We start from the raw sequence: 21,037 nt of genomic DNA on the forward strand, positions 1-21,037 counted from the left end.
GCAGGTCCAGAAGGGTTTGGGTTCTTGTACATCCCCTTCAGAGCCCAGGAGATAGCAACAGTGAGGGGAAATCCCAGCTTTAGCCTTCTGAAACAAAACCTGGTGCCTCCGTCGAGCACACCAGGGCAGGAGGCTGCAGCGAGCCCTCCCTGTGCCCACATGCCGGCTGCACCCGCTGCCCACCCCGCTCAGCATTCCAGCACTTGAGAGCTGCTTCTGCCCTAGTAATGACAAGATCCCAGCCGTTGTGCCCTGCTAAGACTTTGTCTCAGACTTCAGCCACGTGGCTTTCAAGTACAATAGCCCAGGCAGACTGGCAGTCATCAGTCATCGGCAGCAAATGTCACGCGTGGCTCTGTGGAGTATCCCAGGCAGCCCCACTTACTGGCTGGCTGAGCCTGCCACTGTCAGCTCTCCCTGTCTTCCCAGTCACAGCCTGTCACCCTATGCCTACAGAAGGAATTACCTCCTTTGCACCCAGTGGGCCACAGCAAAGCCATGGCAGCATGAGACAGAGCACAGGTCAGTCCCTGCAAGCCAGATTTCAGCTGGCATGAGTGGGCAGCATGCTGGTTTCAGCATTTACATCGGCTTTCTGCACACTTAGGATCTGCCCTGTAGGACCCAGCATTTGACACAGACCTTCTCACCTCCTTGTGGGGACTGGTTCTCCATCACGTCTTTTTGTAGGGAGGGAGAGCGTTGCTCAGTAAGGGCCACATGCACCCGGGCAGAATTATCTTGCCTTTCTAAAGGGAAAGAGAAAAGCCCATCCCCTGGGATTTGACCTCAGCCTTCAGCCTCAGCTCACATTTTCTGGCACCCCCAGTGAAAAGGACAACCCATCCAGCAGCTCAGGACGTGCAGCCAGGAAAGAAATGTGCAAGGGAAAAACAGGAACCCTTATTAAATAGCTTATTCAAGGATAAAACCCTGGCCATCTGTCAACTTGTCCTGGAAGAGGCACTGCTATAATAATTAGCAAAGAAAGGCAGCAGATATGCCAGTGAAAAAAACAGCAGTTTGCTAACATTTCACACAGGTCTGCCATGAACGCAGTGGGAGGAAGGAGCAGGGGGGAAAAGTGCAAAAGAGGAAAGAACACGGTGCCTCACCAGGGCAGATGGTGCAGGGCAGAAGCCTCCCAGGAGCTGCAGGACACTTAGGGCTGGTGCAATTTGGCACTTGGCACCCCAGGAGCAGATGCTGCCACGGGGGACTGGCAGCAGCCGATCTCTCTCCGATCCCGGGGCTCTGCCCTGCAGAGGAGTCCCCACAGCTGGGGGAAGGTCCTGGGGTCCGTGGTGCTGTCAGGGACCAGGGCAGCCCCAGTGGGGCTGGGTGCATGGGGCACCTCGCCAGGCAGTGGCTGGGATGCTGCCACGGGGACTGTGCTGCCCCACACCTCTCACTGTGGCTGTGCTGCTCACCCAGCTCGCTCCCATTTAAACAGTGATGGCTAATACAGACTCACCCTCCACCCCCAAAGACAGACATCCCTCTTTCTTTCCAAAGCTGAAAGCATCCAGGAACCCCTGAAAATCCATTAGGGCAGCCCTATGGCAGCACCTACCCAGTGCTTAGACACAGTCCGCAGCGCCCAGCCATGGGACACCCCCTGTACCCTGGGCTGCAGAGCACCCTGACACCCCCCACCCTCCTCCCTGCCGAAGTGTCACCCCACACAGCCACTGCTGGAGCCAGGAGGGCACCGCCGAGCTTCAGCTGCCCAAGCGCCTGGGGTGGCTGGGGCTGTGACAGCTGCTCTGTCACCCAGCTCCCCTAGGAGCATCACACTGAAGTTGCCCTCGCAGAGCTGAAAAGCCGCTTTAAAATAAGAATCTTGGATTATAATTCCTAATCCTTTCATTTGCAGTAAGTGCAGAGAGGGGACAGAGATGCTAGCTCTTTCTCCCTTCCCACAGGACCAGACACGCTCCAAAAACACATCGAAGCATTTGTGCCATGGGCCAGGCATGCAGCGACCCGGAGTGGCCACTCAGCTGGGATGTTGTGGCACTGTCAGGAGAGGTGGAGGGGGATGTCATCCCCCTCCCACCAAGAGCACTCATCCCTCTCTGTCTCTTGTCCTTGTCCCCACCGAGGAGTTATTTTGAGAGGCATGACAGTCAGCTCTGGCATGTTCTGGAGGGCGATGCACAGATGAGGGGGTGGCGGGAGGTTGGGCTCAGCTACGCAGACAAGGGAGAGCTGCAGCCGAAAGGCACACGGGCTCTTCGGGGATGGGCAGGGAGCGGGGCGGGCGGCCAGTGCTGCCTGCATGCTGAGACACGAGGCGCAGGTACCTCCGTGTCCTGCCCCTCGTCCCCCAGGGCCAGCCCGGCGGCTGATGTACCTCCAAGACTGTACGCAGCTTTGGAGCCATTGAGCAGACAGGAGGCAGCATGCTTCAGGCTGATGGCAAGGGATGAGTTCACATTTGAAGAACCCCGTATCTGGACAAATATGGGCCAGGTTTTGTCTGGAGCCGGGTCAGCAGCATCAGCACAAAACTCACGGGTGCTTTTCTTTATGGGGTCATTGCGGGGGTATTTGTGTTTTCCCAAACAGCATGATGCAACGCAAACTGGCCAAGAGCCTTCTCCAAGCCACGCAGCCTTCAAAGGGAGAAAAACATCCAGCTGGGCAGCCGGGCCCTGCTCTGCTGGTGGCCCCCGGGCTCACAGGAGATGTGGTGTCTGGGCAGGAGTGCCCCCCTGGGCAGGTTACCTGCCCCATGCTGTGACTATGGGGCCCTCTGAGGCTGCCCCCCCCCCCATCATTACACCAGTGACTGGGGCAAGTCCCTTCCCGCTGGGCTGGGTTTCCTTGTCTGGAAGCAGAAAAACCTGGACCCCCTCCGGGGTCCCCTGGAGAAAGCTCCTGTGGTGCACTAATACAGCCAGGATGAATCCTCCCCCCCCCGTCACTCTGCATGGGGCTGCAGCTGTGGGGGTGAGGGCTGCTGGTCCCCAGCGGCCACGGTGGGGACATGTGGCACCCCACAAAGAGCCATGGCTGGTCCCTGGTGTCCCGATGAAGGCTGGTGCCGTTTTCTTGGCAGCACAGCGGCATCATGCTGGGCTGTCGGGAGGCATCTCCATCAGCGTCACAGCCGTCAGGTATCGGCATGGGGAGCACTAACCTCTCCTGAGAGTCTCCAGACACAGACACTTCCCAGCTGACAGCATCACTGGGATGATGGACGTGTGCTGGACAGGAGGCCCGCACTGCCCTTGGCGGTGCTGCCTCAGCCAGTGCTGCAGTGGGGACACCGGGATGCCACCCCATCCCCTGCCACCCCCTGGGTGTCCGCCCCGGGGCCACCACTTGGGGGTCCCCCATGGGCATGGCCCGGGGGCTCAACAGCTGCACATGGGTCCCAGCCCCTTGGGACGTGCCAGGGCAAGCACTAAAGCCAGGGGAAATGCCACACAGCCCTGCAGGCAGCCCTCCTGACACACGCCACTGGGGCACGGGAGGGGACATGTGAGGACCTGTGCTGGGTAGGGCACCCAACGTGCTGGAGGGAGGGACACCAGCCCCGGGGGTTGCTCCTTGTGGGTTGAACAAACGCTGAAGGCCAGAGTAGTAATGTCACTGCCACCACGCAGCTCTGAGCAGTTCTGAATGCCTGCCTGGACCTCTGACCACAAGCACCGCTTTAACATACTATTAAAGACACAGATAATGGAGGAAAGCTGTTAAAACATATGGGGTGCACAGCGCTGTGGCTTTTGCTTTCACAGCACCCTTCTTCCCCTCCATCGAGGCTATGGAGGGCTGTCAATAGGGGAGGGGAAAACATCTGACACCCCCGTTAGATGTCAGTGAAACAGCACTGGCTTCCCGCACCAGGCAGAAGTGCTGCTAGCAGAGGCGGTGGGAAGCTCTGGGGAAGAAATGAGGCAGGGACCCTGCACAGGAGTGACTGAGTGAGCAGGGAAGGGACAGCACCCCAGCCTCTGTGCAGAGCCTGCCCCGCTGCTTGCTGCCAGACTGCCCGCCTCGGGCATCCCCTGGCCCAGCAACAGGCACACTTGTCCAGCATTTCGGGGCTGACAAGTCACTGGCACCAAGCAGGGCTGAGGAGGAGACAAAAGCTGGCACGGGCAGGCAAGCCTGTCCCCAAAGAGGGATGGTGAGACAGGCAAGCAAGAGGATGAAAAGCAGAGAAGGGAGGAAGAAGTCACAGGTACCCGACTCAAGGGCTGCTGCAGTAGCCAAGATGGTGAAGGGGGAGAAGGTAGCTAACCCCCATGGGAGCCCCCATCTTTCAACCCTCCCTTGACATCCCTTCTGTCCCCTTTCCTAGGGCTTTGAAAGCGTTCAATGATCAGAATGGTCTTTGCACTCATTCTTAAGAGCTAGCTCCCAGGTGTCATCAGTAGGTTTCAGAATTTCCAGGCTTTTTCTTCCTACCCCTGAGTTGCTTAGGTGGACTCTGACTAATAGCTGGAGTTGTACAGAGACAGGATCAGACATCAGGAGGGGAAAACCATGCTGTATGGGCACACTGCGTGGCCTCCAGTGCCAGTACTGGCATCCAATGCTGAGCACTGTGTTTCATGTGCTCAGTTCCTGAGAAAAGCAGGCAGTGTGCTTGGTGCAAGCTCCATCGCCATGGGTGGGCTGGTAGCCCTCAATACAAGCAAGACAGCAGACATGCCCCTTAGCAGCACAGACCCCCTCCCCATTTGCTCATCACCACCAAATGCAACCAGGGTCCCCCAATTCAGAGAGAATCCCCCTGGGACAGGAGAGGGATAAGGACAAGTTGTTAATCCAGAATGACACCGGCTTTAAGGGCACCCCCAATGCACAGCACAACTGCGCCCAACACGTCATTTAATAGAGCTGTGGAGAGACTACAAGCTACGCAGCAGTCGGCTAGCCGAAGCCTTACAGTGCCACATGGCATCGCTATCGTGTTGCGGATGTTGCACACGTGTTTTACAACCAGCTGCCAGCTGTTGGAGAACATCTGGGAGAATGGCAGCAGAAAGAGCTCCCCTCTCCTGGGGGAGAGGATCGCACTTGCATCTCCAGGGGAAGTGACACTTGAGCAGCAATGAAGCAGTCTTGCCTTTCCCATGGCCCCCTCAGCCCCCACTGCTGCGGCAGAGGGTGGGGGCAATGGCGTTTATTTTATATTTCGCAGCCCTCAGGAAAAAGAGGATTTCAGGAGGATTTGAACACAGCTCCCTAAATAGCTCCTTAGAATTAAGAGGTTTCACGGGGGATTACTTTGAGTGGCTGCCTGTGGCGGGAGGGAGAGGCTGGCAGGTGCTGGGGAGGGAAGGGGGCAGAGAAAGGGCAGGAGCGCTGTAGGTGAGCACAGGGGAGTGGGATCCCCTTCTGAACCGTGGCATGGGGGAGAGGGGAGCATCCCACTCCCCGGCCACGCACGTATCCTCTCTGCTGGGTGAGCCAAAAGGAATGAGGAGCAGAGTGGTGGTCAGCAGAAGCGACGCACCGTGGGAACAGCACAAAAGCACTTCTTACAGAGGAGTCACTGGCACCGAGCACGGCACGTGCCTTTCAGCTGGTATCCAAAACCTGATGTCAAAAAGTCAACACACAGATGTAGCTGCTTTGCTGGACTGGCCTGTAGTGGCATTTCTGAGGCATGGGGTGAGCTCGAGGGGCTATCCCCATCCCTGCCTTCTCTCTAGATGGGAAACCTGCGTGTGATGGAGGTGGGAAGGCTCTTCTAGCACTAAAGATGGGATGAGTTTGAAATGCTGGAGGAGGGGATCAGTCAATCAGATTGAGTTTGACTAAGGGCAAATTCCTCCCTGCAAGGCTATGAATGCCTGACTTCGCAGATCCAAACATTCATGGTGGAAATAAAACAGTGCTAAACCAGGAAAGGCCACAAAATCTTTCGGAACAGGCACAGCTCTGCAGAGACTGGTGGAATATGGGTTGAAATGTCTCTTCTAGTAATACCAAGAGATAGCATTGCTTGGCACAGCGCTTTCTGGTGCAAAGAGGAAGAGAAGATAGCTGGAACTTCATTATAATTTTGATATTGGGATGGAAATTGGTTCTTAGGGACCGGATCCTGCAAAAAGCTGAGCTCCTCCATGGGGTCCTGAGCTCCAGCTTTCAGCAGGCAGAAGGGTTGAGCATGTGCACAAAGAGCGGCTGAGCCACAGGCATGAAGGAATAAGTAATAGGGCTGGAAGGAGAGAACATGAAAGAAGCAGAGAAGTGAGGCTGGTAATAATAGAGATATAAATGAGGAAAGAATAGAAAGGAGACGAAAAAGGAAGGAGAGCTGTAATTTGACAGTAGTGGAAGCAAAAAAGCAGGAAGAAGCAAGCTGAGGTAGATAATTGCCACTGAATGGATAATAGTGGGGAAGAAGTGAGGCAAGAGAAAAAGAGCAGGGCAGGAGGGAGAGCAAAGGAGAATGTCACAGGCAGGAAACTGAGCAAATGGTTAAATCTCATCAAATACTGCTATTATGGCAGCCCATGTGTGGGGTAGCCCCTGCTGCTACACCTGGAGTGATGTTCTGCATCTGCCACATGCAAGGCCACAAGTCAGAGCGATGCTAGGACTAAAATCCCAGCAGGAAGGAACTGGAGATTTAGGGATTTCCTCAGCCACCAGAGAAGGGACTTTGTTTTCTGGACCCTTCCTTCTCCAGTCCCCTGGAGAAACAACCTGGATAGCACAACCTTTTGAAAAGCTCTCTCAGCAACTGAGCTCTTTGGCCAACAGTTTCAAAAATGACCACTGACACAGATTTGGTCTACCTCAGACTTGAGCTGCCCCAATGAAGCTGGAAAAATCGGGATCTTCCATGGTTTTAAGGCCTTGCTCAAGAATTGACTCCTTTGCCCATCACCCACCTGCACAACTCTCAGTCTCCATTTAAGGGGAGGGAGGTAACATGGCCGGGATGCACAGGCAAAAGCAGGTTTCTAGTAAAGGTCATTACTGGAAAGATCAGAGGTTAACATCTGTTTTCAACACAGATGTCCCTCTCAAAGGGCATAGATGTATATAAAGAGTGATCTCCTTTATTCCCCAGTTTATAAAAATAGGTGAAAATGGAATAGAAAATTTCAGCTATGCTAGTGCTAGCAATTATGGCACAAGAAAAGATGACATGTCCGTGACTGGCTGAGATTAATTATGATGAACTATGATTGCAGCTTTCAGTGTTTGGTGTTCGATTTTACAAGACCAAGCCTGTAAATTCAGCGTTTCCTCACGTCTGTTTAACAGCTGCGATTTTTTTGACACAAACACCCTAACGATTAGGTGCGGGACAGGGCACGATCTCAGCTTGTGATGTTGGAGACTGCAAAACATGCACTCAAGAGCCAGGACACAGGATGTGCCACATGTATATATACAAATTGGTTACACATCTAAAGCAACATTAATGGAGATGCATTAGCGAGTTGGCAGGGGAACCAACCCCAAAGGTGACTGACGTCAGCTTTAACCAGACAACTCCTTTCCTCTTTACATTACTGATCCTCAGGCTGGGAGACCAGTGGAAGAGCGGGCTGGCCCCATGCACCGGCTGGTCCCAGGGACAGGCAGCACAGGGCAGCCCACATCCTTCTGCAGCGCCTGTCGGAGCGCAGGGCAATTGTGCAAAGGCTCATCACTCAGCTGGCACCTGCGGTAGGACCCTCCGGGGACTTCAGCCTGTCACCTACAAGACCAGGCCCTTTGGTAGGAAGTGTGAGTGGGACGTACCTTTTCTTGGACACTCATTTATGAATTTGTTGGTTCTGAACTGAACCTGGGAGTGCGAGCAGACCTGGGAACGCTGTCAGGGTGCTAAGGGAGGGGAGAGACGAATTTGCACTGTCACACTGTGCATACACATGTATGATGGGTGCTCATCAAATGCTCCGAGTACATGGCTATCTCCACATGGGGTCATTGGGAAGCTGTCACAAATGGGAGCATCACTGTCACACCTGCACATGGTGCTATGATGAACCACCTCCTTTCTCAAGGCTTCATAACCAAGAAATATGCTGCTGCTTTATGACTGCTCTGAAACACTTCCCAGCCTTCTCTGAGGTGTTATACATTCCTCCAGCATCATGTACAACAGCTCACGGCCTCCTGCTATGTGTGTGCTAGGAGTCAGGATGTGCCAGCACCAGCAGCTGCCTGTACAGACACTTCCCAAGGGAAGTTAGCACTGGTTCACAGGGGCGGCTTTAAGCAGGGTGGCTACATCCTACCAGCTCCCCTAGGAGCTCCTGCCTTCCACCGGCTGGGATTTAGGTGTTGCCACTTCCCAAAAAAGGCATAAGCTAAACCACCTGTGGGCACTATGCTTCATCTTATTGCTTCCCACCTGGGGACACAGCCAGGGAGGGTGTTTGGCAGGAACCACCCTGTTCCAGCTGCGGGGGAGATTTGCACAGAGCTGGAAAGTCTCCTCGTCACACACAGACCTCTTGCCTCTGCACAAAGCTGACTGCAGCAGAGAGTGGTCAGTGTAGGAGACTCGGACAGCCTCTGGCAAAGAGCCCTCCATTTACCCTTTAAACTGCATTTTAGGATCAGGGAGTGGCTACTGCACACAGCTGCAGAGGGCAGGACGTTCCAGAAGAAAAAGGCTGCCTACTCTGCTAGGCTCTGGCTCACAGTGCCAGCCCCAATGGATGCGGTGAAAATGGCTGGAGACTGCACAGGGCTGGACCACAGCACCTGTGAGCAGCACACACTGTCCTGATGCCCTTCTCCAGTTTTGGGGCGATGTCCTACAGCTATTAGCACGCTGGACTCCTCAATGGAATGCCTCATTCTGCCACATCCCCTCCAGTTATGCATTTGCTAGTGTTGGTTTACGCTAGATCAATCGCCAGCCATCTGGGATTTGAACCTGGTGTCAGCTGGCTCTCTGGGGTGACAGCACAGCTGTGTGCTATGGGATGCTCTGCGGAGGTTCACATGGAAAGGCAAGAAGAACAATTGATCAGCGATCAGTCTAAGCTCTCTAGAAACGCCACCTCTTGCCAGGAGGAGGAAGACCTGGGCACCGGCTGCTCCTCCCCGAGAGCCTGGACCAGGGTGTTGCAGGATGAAGACGGTCACCGCACAACGCCCTGGTAGCAGCTCGTGCAGGGCCTTGGTAGGCTGGGCCAGGAGGAGGAGATGCGAGAGGGTTCCTCTGCCAGGTCCTCTCTTCGACAAGCGAAAGCCACCGTGGAGCCAGGGACAGCTGAAGGGACAACATAGTGCGAGCAGCTACGGGGCAGGGCGAGGAGGTCTGGGCTCTCCTCCTAGACGGTGGCATCCGAGACCCTCCCGTTCAAGGACATCTTCGGCTGGAGGCCGTTGTTCTGAGTGTGCACCTCTGGCTTGGGCTGTGTCATCTGCTGCAAACGCTGCCGGGGAATGAAGGGAGAGAGCGTGTCAGCCGGGGCAGCAGTGGTGGGACAGCCGGCACATGGCAGCGGCTGAGGGTTGGGACCCCTCGCCCCAAGCCTCAGAGGTGGCCCTAGTTACAGGGTGAGGGGACGGGGCATGCAGCAGGAGTTACTCCTCCAGCACCATTCAGCAATCCACTGAAAGCCTCTGCAAGTCACCTTTGCTTTGGTGCTGCACACAGCACAGCAGCTCCTCCTTTTATCTGAAATACAGGGATCACCCTTATAACACAGGCAAACTGTTACCAGGCAATACCAGCTGCAAGTAGGAACAAGAGAGAGCTGCAGTCACAGGCATCAGAGAAGACCCATTTTCCCAGTTTCCATAATTTTTCAACTAGGGCTGATTATAAAGCGTTATTAGTTAGCTACAGCAGGCTGACAAGGTTACCGCCTGTGCCACTGATGCAGATCAGACCAGTCCACCTGCACAAACCTTTGCACCAGCAGCAGCAATTCCTGTCACCCTGAGTTGATCAAATTAAAATTACAGAGCCAAGCAAAGTGAAGCAAGAACCCAGGCAAATACGGAGGGGCAAGTCATTACTGGAGGCGTGTGGACTGAGCATCAGGAGTGATGAAGAAGAATGAATCACTTTTGTCTGTCAGGGAGGGACTAATGCTGTAAGCTGCAGAAGAGACAGCAGAGGAGGATTGAGCCTGGCCTGAATAGACATCAGTAAGTCAGGAAGAAGCTCTTTCCAGCAAAGGGAAATAAGCTCCTACTCTCCAATACCGCTGAAGTGGCTGTTGCTGGGTGAAGTCCCTGAAACATTCACTGAGCTGCTTCTGCCATTCATGGTCTTTTTTTTCCCCTCACATTCATGCTCAGGAGGATCAAAATGACTTGTAATCTTTCCTGTCTGTCAAAACCACTTTATTCAGCGTTGGCATCTAATTTCCCTCCAGCGCCAGCTCTATTACAAGCTAATCCAGGATCTGTGCATATAAGAGGCCAAAAATTCTCTCTGTCTCTCTGATACCAACACACACGCACGCACACACACACGCACACAGAGAGAAACTGACTTTCTTCCTGCTGCCATCTGCTGCTCACTCCTGGATCTAGGACCAGTGGGGAGGAGGTCTGGGTCTCCTGATGTGTGTGGGTGCTGTTAGAGGGAGAGCAGGACAGAGAGGGTGCACACCAGTCACTCACGCTGCTGACTGGCACTGCTGGTTTGCACGAGGTGCTGAGGGGATGGGTGGAAACGTGCTCATGAGCTGCCCCTGGGTGCCAGGACATGCTTTCACCATCCTTGGTGGAAACAGGATTGAGCCTAAGCAAAGGGTTGAACCTGTATCTGTAGTTGCAGCTGACAGCTTTGTCGGAGCAGTCTGCTTGGTTCTTCTTAGGCTTAGTTCAGTGGAGGCTTACTCTAAGCAGAGAGCAGGAGTGGTGAAGCTGTTCGTACCTGCCGGAGACTCCCCGTTGAGGTGAAGAAACAGTACAGCATGTATCCTGGAATCAGTACCATGGAGGACAGAGCCATAAGCCAACCAATGCCTTGTCCCCATGCGGGATAAACGTATTTTCCCAGTGTCAGAGGGGTCATTTCCACCACGCTGAAGAAGAACACACCCTGGGAAAAGAGCACCAGCCATTGCAGGTGAAGGTGAGCAAAATCAGGGTCCATCCTTCCATTCTTTCCTTCACTACCCTCTTAGCTCCCAACAGTCTTATAGCAACCCAACAGCTCCTTAAACTAGTCCAGACGCTCTCAGCCCACGAGATAGTAATTTTACATTATTTCTTATTATCCTATGTAAAAAGCTGGAACTGGAATACTGCTGATTTCCTTCTTCACTGCACGACTCAGACAAGCAGTGCCCCCATACCAGCTCCCAAGCAAGTTAACAGCATTCTCAGAGCTGGCCTCAGGAGCCTGTATCTTCATGTCATTGGTCTTCTCACACCATTCCCTGTACTACTCCTGCTGGAAGCACAGGAACCAGCAAAGGCAAAATTGTGCCACAGTTAGTTATACTGCATTTGCTGATGGCTTTTGCTCTGACAAGCCTATCAGGGGCTGAGGCTGGAGCTGGACTAGCTGAGAGCCTTCCACAGAACCAATAATAGCTCTTTAAAAGAGTAAATTATTTGCTTATCTTTGGCATCTCAGAAAGAAGAATGAAGAACTGAAGGCCTCATTTAGATTAAAACAATCATCTAGAGCTTTTCTTACGAGTCATTCCCAGCGGGCAGAGTGAAAGATGCTCCTGTATTACTTCACCCATCTCAAGTCTGCATAGGCCCACCTTACACCAGACCTATACTGGATTGAGAACATAGTGTTTCCCCTACAGCCCATCCAAACTAAGAGGCCCTTCTGGATCCACTCCTGCAGATAGGATGCCCCAGGTCTTACCAGGCAGACAAGAGGAGTGAAGAAGGCCCAGCAGATCTTCCACCAGATGCAAGGTTTGTAGCCAATCATTTCTTCGATGTTCCTGTAAAACCTGTTCACACCTACAAGGAGAAATGAGCGTTGAAAAAAACATCCCATCTCAGCACCATGGTCATCATCTCTTCTTGTGACACAGGACAGGCCAGTCACAGCAAGAAGGTAACAATGCTGTGACATGAGAAGCATTAGCTGGAGGGGATGGGGTACGGGGACACAAAAGCAAATTTGTGCTAGCAGCTTCCATGTTTCTGGTGTCCTCTTGAAGGACCAGAGGGCAGGACCCGAGGCATCTGCCAGTTTGTGCAGAGGTCTTTGTGGTGGCCTGGAGGAGTGAGATGACAGCTTTCTGCTCCCGATTTTCTGGAGTTATCAGCTTAAGCTATTTTCAGTTGCAAAGTTTTCATTGGCTTCACTGTGGGAGGCTTCTGAAATAACTCACTGTGCCCATGGAGAAAACAAACGAACAAGGTCTTTTGTGCTTACCATAACACCAAGAAATTGAGATGGTCTCAAAGAACACAAGAAAGAGAAGACACATGCCACTGGCTGAGTAGTAATCAAACAGCTTGAAGACATAAATCCCACCCTGAGGAGACAAAACCAGGGCCAAGGAGTTTAGTTATAGATTATGGTCAACAATATCAGCCAGCTGCTTGGATCACTACTATCTGTATCTATTGGCTTTAATGTTAATTTCCTTGGACGTAAAGCCAGCATTGCAATGTTTCCACTGGAGTCTGGTTCCCAGCAGCAAAACTGATGTACTCTTGCAGACAATTAGCCAGCCTGTTCAGGCATGGCCAAGGGTGAGGAGAAAAGCAGAGATTCACTAGGATTTCTTACTTTTCCCTGTTTTAGATGGAGTGACTTAATTTAGTCTGCTCTGCCCCTCCCAGGAGTTTTGCTGCTTGCCTCCTCATGAACCTACAGTGCTCCACAAATGGTCTCCAGACCACTCAGCCCTAACCTCGACACACGTGAACCTTGGCTTCAGCCCCAGAAATTCAGGGGCCCAATGTTATCTTAACCCTTTGCACCAAGCATTCCCTCAGCTTGGCCTCTGTTGGCTTGAGCCCTTATTGCAAATAGCAAAATAACAAGCCAGACTGACAACAGGGTAGTGGTAAAAATTATGGAGGCATCCTAAGTCACTTGAGATGTAGCAGTGGTGAGCAAGCCCATTTATCCATCATTAGGATGGCTCCTAGGGATGCTATTACTTTTAAAGCTTTCAGTGCTGGTGTGCTATGCCAAAGTAACCAGAAAGGTGCCATGAGTGGAGGTACAAGCACGGCTCTCTATACCTGGGTGATATTGGAGAATCCAATGAGATAAGAGATGAAACAGACTACTGCGATGAAGACCTTCTTCCTGGCTCTCAGGAGATGAGGATACTCATCCATCAGGGCTGTAATGAACCCTTCCACAGTGCAGAACTACAGGAAAATGTATACACCAAAGACATATAAGTATCTTAGCGTGACATCATCACCTCCTACATTTAACTCCAACGTTGAGAGCCTCATAGCTTTAAATGCTTTCTGCAGACACTAGAAAAGGAGGCACCTTTACACAAAGTTGGTCCAGCCCAGCTTCTGAAAATGCCTCTCTCCCTCCACTGAATACAGAAGGAGCTAAAAGCACCAGGTTTAAATACCTGAAATTAGCTGAGATAAATCTCTGCTTTCTGCCTCCCGTGGAAAGCCTCCTCTTTCTTCACCCAAACTCTCCAGAATTTCCCACCACTGCCCTGCTCCCCCACGCTGTGAGACTCTCTGTCACAGCAATGCGTCTGTCTGCTGCTGGGACACGTGCAGGACCTTGCTTGCTCTTCTTTTTCCGTGTGTTCTCTTCTCAGCCTATTGCAACAGCACTTGTGCTGTTCAATGATCTAAAACACTCATTAAGGAGCTGCATTACCCACTGCCCAGTCTCACATGCATGTACATAATAACAACATCTCTGACTACGCAGTCCTTGACTTTATTTCATTTTTTCAAGCACGCTATATTAAATGCATGTAGCACATTAAAAGCCCATCCTCACAGCATGTGGTCTTTTTAGAGCTGAAAACACCTAAATGGCTTGTGTAGCGTTATACCAGGCACAGTATATTAATGGTGTCTGCACCATAACGTGTAAAGAAGTCCCTGTGAGTGTTACCTTCAAATCAGTTTTCCTACTAGTTCTGCCCTAATACATGAGGACAGTTTGACTGTATACACGTGAAGTGCATCCTTCCCTCCTATTTCTTGATAAATTGTGAGATTCACTTTTATATCTCACTCCCAGAAACCACTGGTAACATACAGCTGACAGAGAGCGCATCATGCCTCTAGCAAAAATCCTGGGAAGTTTATGAAAGCAGCAAGCTCCTAGCTTCCCTGGTCGCCCTCAGTAAATGTACAAGCCAGGGCAATGAAAATGAAAGAGGTTTCATTGCTCTTGGATGTCAGGGACCCCCCTGTCCCTGGGACAGCACTCTAGAAAGTGCTGGCATTTTTAGATTCAGCTTTGAATAGGGAGACAAGAAGGAAAAAACCCTAGAGTAGAGGTGGAGGTAGAGGTACACAGACTAAAAAGAGCAGCAGAGGGCTGGAGAGTTGTATGGAAGAAAAGTGAGGAGTCTGAGCTGTGCCTACAGCTGGGCAGGGACGGTGGAAGAGCTTGCACACCGCGGGCTGCTGGGGCTGGCTTCCACCTGGGCACAGAGCGAGGCAAAGGGCGATGTTTCTGCCCAGGGTTTTATATCAGCACGGTGCAGTGTGGAAAGTCGATATTCCCAGAGCATCAAAGCTCAACTGCTTCAACTCAAATTTTTAATGAGATAAGCCTTTTATGTTGGACACAAGTGCTATTAAAGCATCTTGTGCCGTTCGGGCATGGGTTAAGTTGCCTTTATACTCATTGACAGCAAGCTCTTCACCCCATACCACCCGGCTCTTTGTCTGGAAGAGTCAGGACTGAGCTGGCACCACAGTGTGAAGAGCCGGCGTGACAAAAAAAACACTGTCGAGAGCTATTCCTTCCACGTGGATGCGTGGCCAAGCACTGCTGGAGCCATGGGCAGGGCCAGGCGGTCTGGCACCACGCAAGGCAGAGAGGGAAAAGGGTTTGGAGGGTGGTCAGGGGCAGAGGGTGGATGTGAGGGTTGTCCATTGGAGAAGAAGCAAAGAACAAGATACCTCGGATAACGGGACGGAGTAAAACCGACAGCCCTTTGGTGCAGGAAGAGGGATCAAAGTCAGGGAAAGCACAGAGGGAAAGACAGGGAGACGGGTGGTGGGGAACAGGGCTACGAAGCGAGTTGAAATCTCTTTGCCTCCTATAAAAATTAAGCTGGTGTGTAATGGATGAGGTGGGGAACCAAATGGTGGTATGCTGCTTTTTCTAGCCATAAAACAGGCAATGGCCTTCATAGCATTTACTGAAAACTGCCTCATGCCAGCCTCAGGCTTCAGAGGTGATGCAGCCTGGAGGAGGCTCAGCTTTCCAACCCTGGGGACTGTGGCTCCCTGGCTGGCCTGGGGTCCACATTTGCCAGCCTGCATACCCAACCTTAGATGCTCGCATGAGATAAGCAGGCACCTGAGTGAAAGCATGCTGCTTTGAGGAGCGATGAGGATCTGGTCATTGTGATGCCTTCTGGTCTCACCCTTGCCCTGTGTGCACACTTGTGCCTGTGGGTAGACAAGCACACACATACCTCCCCCCCCCCCGCAACAACCACATGCTTCAGTCTGCTTTCCAAAAAATTTCATTTTTCTCAGCGTCTCCAGCTACAATTTTTAGTACATATTCTGTTCTTCCTCGTGCCTCACCCCATGATATTGTTTCTCTCCTAAAGATTTTCTTTCCCTTCACTTTCCTCTTTTGCTTTTTTTCCCCTTCAGAGGTTTAATCATTACACAAGCTGCTGGGTCTGATAATCTGGGCTTGGGAGTCAATATAGGTGGCACGTTGGTCTAAAGGAAAGTCTCTGTCCCACACTCTCCAAGTGTCAGGGGCTTGCTATTCCCTCCTTGTCCATGCAGAGCACCCTGACCGGGACCCACGGGCCCATGGGGGGGGTCCCACCACAGCTGCCAGATGTGCAGCACAGAGCCACAAGAGCGGGTCTCACCGCTGTCAGCTGGAAATCCTCACGAATAACCTGTGAGAGGCAGCCTCACATGGGACAGACACAGGCTTGCAGTCACAAGGCTTGCTAGCTCCCCTGGGGAGAAAACGCCTGACCTGGAAACTGGTAGGTTAAAAGAAAGCATTAGCATATTATGCAAGAGGGTCTAGACGCAAGAGAGCTAAAGTCCGGATGGATCAGAGGCAGAGCGAACATTAAGGCACACGAGCGGCAAGTGGGGGCACAGGAGGAAGGCGCGTGTCTACCAATATAGGTCATTCATCCATTCAAGTAACTGCAGATGAGACGAGCACCCTGGCAGAAAGAGGCAGATGTAGTGGTGCTGCATCTGCAGACTTGCTATCGAAGCTAATGGACACGGATCGACCTACTCCCACCATCGTTAAAGGGTTTGGGCTTGTCGCTGCATCACAAATGCAGATCTCAGCCCTACCTTCCTTCGCTAGTCGGGCTTCTGGGCACCTCTGCTGTGCCTACAGACCCGTGTCCAGCCAGTGGCAATGGGCAGCCCCAGCCCAGCGGCCCTGGGGGTGTAGGGTGCAAGAAATGCCCTATGGCCCTGCTGTGCCTCATGGACTGGGCTGCTGACCCAAATGAAAAATGACGGCTCCTCATCTGCAAATACCACAGATGATATTTAATCAGCACATGGCAAAACTGTCTCTTTTTCGGGTTTTTTTTTGGTTTGTTTTTTTTTTAACTGGACACTTCAAAATGCATGTGCAATTGCAGCTGTTGTTGCAGCCTGTGTTATTTGTCTTATACACATAAGCTTCCATGCTGTTAATGGTCTGTTTGACTGAATCAGAGCTCCAGCATGCAGACAGAAAGCTTCTTCACATGTGTTTATCTGTGCTTTTTAAAAGGCTTGTTTTCCTTTTGATGCTTCATTCCCACCCCCCCCTCCAGGCAATGATAGCCCCCCCCAGACTGCCTGCCCTCCGAACCTAGCTGTCAGAAGGGACTTGGAGAATTTCAAGTGGTATTTCAGAAGCAAATGCAGCAAATAAATTCCACACAGTGCTTAGAGGGCTTATTGTCATGTCTCAAACTACTTACCAGTGCTGAGTGAATAATCCATGGAGAGTAATTTTTTTTCTGTAAATGTATCTTCTTTTGGAACATTTAGTCATTATTTGAAATTATTTGCCAAATAATGTCTGTGGTAATGCAGACGTGAGCTTTATGATGTATTTGTGGGAGTGTGCCATAATTGAAAACCCAATTTGATTGATTAGATTTTCCTGGAAACCAGGTGTGACATTTCAGGAATAGGTCTGAGTCTGATTATGAAGTAGACTTGGGTTTATGAACGCTACCTGTAATCCAAGAGAGCATCCATTTTATGTTTGTGGTTTGCACTGCAAGGAAAGAGCACGCGGGCACAGGGGAGGATGTGACAGACCAAGCACAGGCTTTTGAAGGAGCCTTTGATTTTGATGCACTCAAAAGTGAGGCATGCTGCAATTCACTGCTTCACTGGGTAGCTACATTTCTGCTGAATTATCAGAAAAAAACCTATCACAGCTTATAAAAACACAGAAACCATGATTTTTTTTGTTTTGTTTTGTGAGGGCTCTGAGGGGGGCAGGGTGGAGACCTTTGGCTACATTCAGCTGCTTCCCCCACAAATATCTTGTAAGACTTAACTGATGGCAAAGCAGTCAGGGTACCCAGGCACCAGCCTTTCCCAAGGCATGGCTCCTTCCTTCTGCCAGGATCTACCCCTGCTCATCTACGAACCAGACCAGGGTGCTTCAGCTCTGCCTAGGGCCACTTTTGTTATCAACAACAATCCCAAAACGCTGCATCAAACCACCACCCTCTCACCACAGGAGAGCCCTAATTCAAACGCTGCATTCCTGCTTTTCTGGTGCAACCTGTCGATTCTGTGCCAGAGCACTGGGTCTGGCACCTTGTGCAGAGATGCCCCTTCCAGCTCCTGGGAGTAGAGAAGATGAAGACTTTCTACACTAACCTATGAAAGTAAGCCAAAGTAATGACACTTTCTTGCCTCACAAGAAATGTAGTTTGGTCAAGGTGACACAGTAAGAAAATCCAAAGCATCCAAACTGAGCTTCTCACAAAATACCAAGTCAGCTGTGATGACCACAAACTATTATCATGCAGGCACGAAATGAAGCAGTTAATACTGAATTCCCTTACTTCACATACCTATTTTGGGGGTTAGGGGAATCATGTCTTACAAGAACAAAGCAGTTATTACTTGAAAGAAATTTTTTTCCTTTTTCCCTTGCCCCAAAGTATTTTGGCAGGGATAGTTTCCCGCTAGCTCTATTTAGAGCCTGTGAGCTCAGCTGCCAGGGTCACCCAGCAAGATGGGGACATGCTGTGCCCACGTAGCAGCACCAGCACTCCACTAGGGCCAAAAATTGATCTGAGCGGAGAAAAGCTTTCCAGAGATCCTCTCCTCCTCCAGGGAAATGGTGATTGCCCTGTAAGGCTGACTGGTTCTGCTGGGCTGCTGGAAACTGGTCATTATTCCTATTTTTAATTGGCAGCAAGACAAGGACTGGTGCACTGGGTAGTGGTCAGGTACCACCACACTTGCAGTATATGCCAACATTAGGGAAGAGTGCAGAGGCGATGACCACATGGGAGGTTTTGTTTCATGCAGCTGCATCTCACCATGAAGAGTAGGAAAAGACCCTGCTCAGCACTGTCCCAAGGTGCAGATGAGGACACCACCATTGAATCCGAAGATATCTTTGTATCTTATCCCACTTTGTCCCTGGGTCATCTCACCTGACTATCCAGACCCAGCATCATCAGCATGGAGAAGAAGAGGATCGACCAGAGCGGGGACAGGGGCAGCTGTGTGACAACCTGCGGGTAGGCGAGGAAAGCCAGTCCAGGGCCTGTGGTAATGAAAAGAGGGATGAGCCCATGTTTATAAAGCATTTGATGGGAAGTCTGAGCTAAGGAGCACAGCTGAACAGAGAGACAACCATCACAGTCAAGAATTGCAGGTATTTAATATAGGAGCTAGAAAAACCGAGCCTTCACCCATGACACACCATCCCGGTGGGGTGCACAGGGGTAGGATGGGGAGGCAGGAATGACAGGAGAAACACTTTGCAAGAAAAGTCATCAAATTACTGCTGCCAAATGGAGCTAGAGCACTCTGCTAGAAAAAAACCCTGATATTCAGAACTGGTTATAACTTTCCTGATATGGGGGGTTTTTTTTCCATCACAAAATGCTGTTTCTTGAGATAAAAGCTTTCTCTGGGAAGACAGCAATTTCAAAATATGTCTTTGTGCAAAAAGACACAATCCCATATTGGTTAAAAATTATTCTGAGATTACAGTTTCAAAATTTCTCATGGAAAAGGGACTCCAAATTTTGATCATGTCTGCTGAAAACATAGACAGTATCTATTCTCCACAGGAAGGTTTCAGAAAGCAAATGGCCTAAATATTTTACTGCAGCAAAAGTACATAAAATTTCAGCACTAAAAGAAGGTGAACATTAAAAGCCGGCGGAGATGTCCCTTGCAGCCAGACTACAATGAATATCAGCCACAGGTGCCTGAGACCCATCTTGGTGGGAGGGTGTGCAAAAGGGGTTGCGTACTTGGGTCCTGGTCAGGAAAGGCCTGTGAGCATCCCACGCTCACGGACAAATTGCTCTCAAAGGTTGCTGTTGCCTTTGAACCTGGGTTTCTGCTTACCTGAGGAGGCCAGCTCTGAGATCGACTTCTTCGTGATGTGCGACATGAAGCCAACAATAGAGAAAATAACAAATCCGGCAAATATGCTTGTGGTGGAGTTTATACAGCAGACAATAATGGAGTCTCTGGAAGAGAGAAAGAAAGAAAAGAAACCACCTGCAGGTCCTTACCAAGAGGCCAGGGGTGAAGGGTGAGGTAAACAAAAGACCAAGCCCTGCCGAGAGCTGTTCCTGCGCCTTGGAGAGGTAGCGCGGGTGATGTGTTAAGTGTCCTGCAGGCAGGAGAGCCCCGCTACGATGATCGCAGCATGCCCCTTAGGCTGCACATCGCCAGCGAGGCGACGTCGGAGATCAAGGCACCCCAGACTCACCACGACCCCCTCCCTCACCTGTGAGCACTCCCTGCCATGCAGAAGGCTGGAAAAAAAACCCAACAGACCTGTAGACATTGTTGTGGAAAGTGTTGTAGCTCCCCAGAGCGATCAGGGACCCCAGACCCAGGCCGTAAGAGAAGAAGATCTGTGTGGCTGCGTCCATCCAGACCTGCGGAGAAGGAGCCGGGAGAGGAGTGCAGCGGGAGGGACTCCAAGCTGCAGGTGCGTCTCCTGCAGCAGCTCAGTGCAGGGCTAGCGAGGGGGCTGGATGCGGACCGTGGGGCTGTGGACTTGGCCATACAGCCCACTGGGGTGGTCAGGACCTGAGGGTACCCTGTCACTAGGGCCACGGGTGCCTGCAACGCTGGCTGCTGACCCCAAGCTCCAAGGAAATGCTTGGGTCGGTGGCTGGAAATGTCCCAGGAGCCGCCTTGAAACCTGTAGCTGTGTTACTGCCAACCGGGCTGAACATGTCTGAAGAACAGACTTTTTTCCGTGCCTTTCTGAACACCTGTCTCCAGGGCACAGTAGAACTCAGAGATGGTGGTGCAGGTGGAAAGTAAGGAGAGTAACTGAGATGGCTGGTGCAGCCCCGTTTTACCTGCGGGCTGGTGATGCTGTGCTTTTGTGTGGCACAGATGTGACCAGAGCATGCTGCCTTCTGCAGCCACTGCGCGTCCCACAGCGATGCGGGGTCAGCAGGGACCCTGTGCCTCCCCCCAGGGGAACAGGGCTGCCAGGGGTCTTTAAAACAGGGCACCGAGTCGGGGATGTGGTATATGCCTCTCCTGCCTGCGGTGTCAGGAGGGACCCTGCTAGAGAGCAATGCGTCCCCGGGGAGGAGGAGCAGGGGGTCTGCATCCTTCCCACGTGGCAAGTGCATCAAGAACGCCGTCTGGCCTAGCACCAGACGTACATCCCCAGCCCTCCGGAACCTGTGGCTCAAGGCTGCTTCCAGGGATGGATGGGAATGGAGGAAGGGTTGTGCGTCCCATTTTCTGA

The 21,037-nt window shown here is 51.7% G+C and overlaps 1 protein-coding gene across 4 annotated transcripts in view; it reads right to left on the reverse strand.

Annotated features, from left to right (window-relative positions):
- Positions 1-7,018: 7,018 nt before the first annotated feature.
- The window catches only part of LOC104321218 (sodium- and chloride-dependent GABA transporter 1-like), a 35,743-nt gene continuing 21,724 nt past the window's right edge, over positions 7,019-21,037 (reverse strand). For all 4 annotated transcript variants that reach the window (XM_069807665.1, XM_069807662.1, XM_069807663.1 and 1 more), the window contains 8 exons: positions 20,101-20,204; positions 19,663-19,787; positions 18,735-18,847; positions 13,132-13,263; positions 12,311-12,413; positions 11,789-11,889; positions 10,835-11,002; positions 7,019-9,377 (listed from right to left, as the gene is read on the reverse strand). In XM_069807665.1, the coding sequence (XP_069663766.1) occupies positions 9,273-9,377; positions 10,835-11,002; positions 11,789-11,889; positions 12,311-12,413; positions 13,132-13,263; positions 18,735-18,847; positions 19,663-19,787; positions 20,101-20,204 (951 nt within the window). In that variant the 3' untranslated portion in view covers positions 7,019-9,272. The remainder of the gene's footprint in view (positions 9,378-10,834; positions 11,003-11,788; positions 11,890-12,310; positions 12,414-13,131; positions 13,264-18,734; positions 18,848-19,662; positions 19,788-20,100; positions 20,205-21,037) is intronic.

This window comes from Haliaeetus albicilla, chromosome 19 (genome assembly GCF_947461875.1).
Source record: "Haliaeetus albicilla chromosome 19, bHalAlb1.1, whole genome shotgun sequence".
NCBI lineage: Eukaryota > Metazoa > Chordata > Aves > Accipitriformes > Accipitridae > Haliaeetus > Haliaeetus albicilla.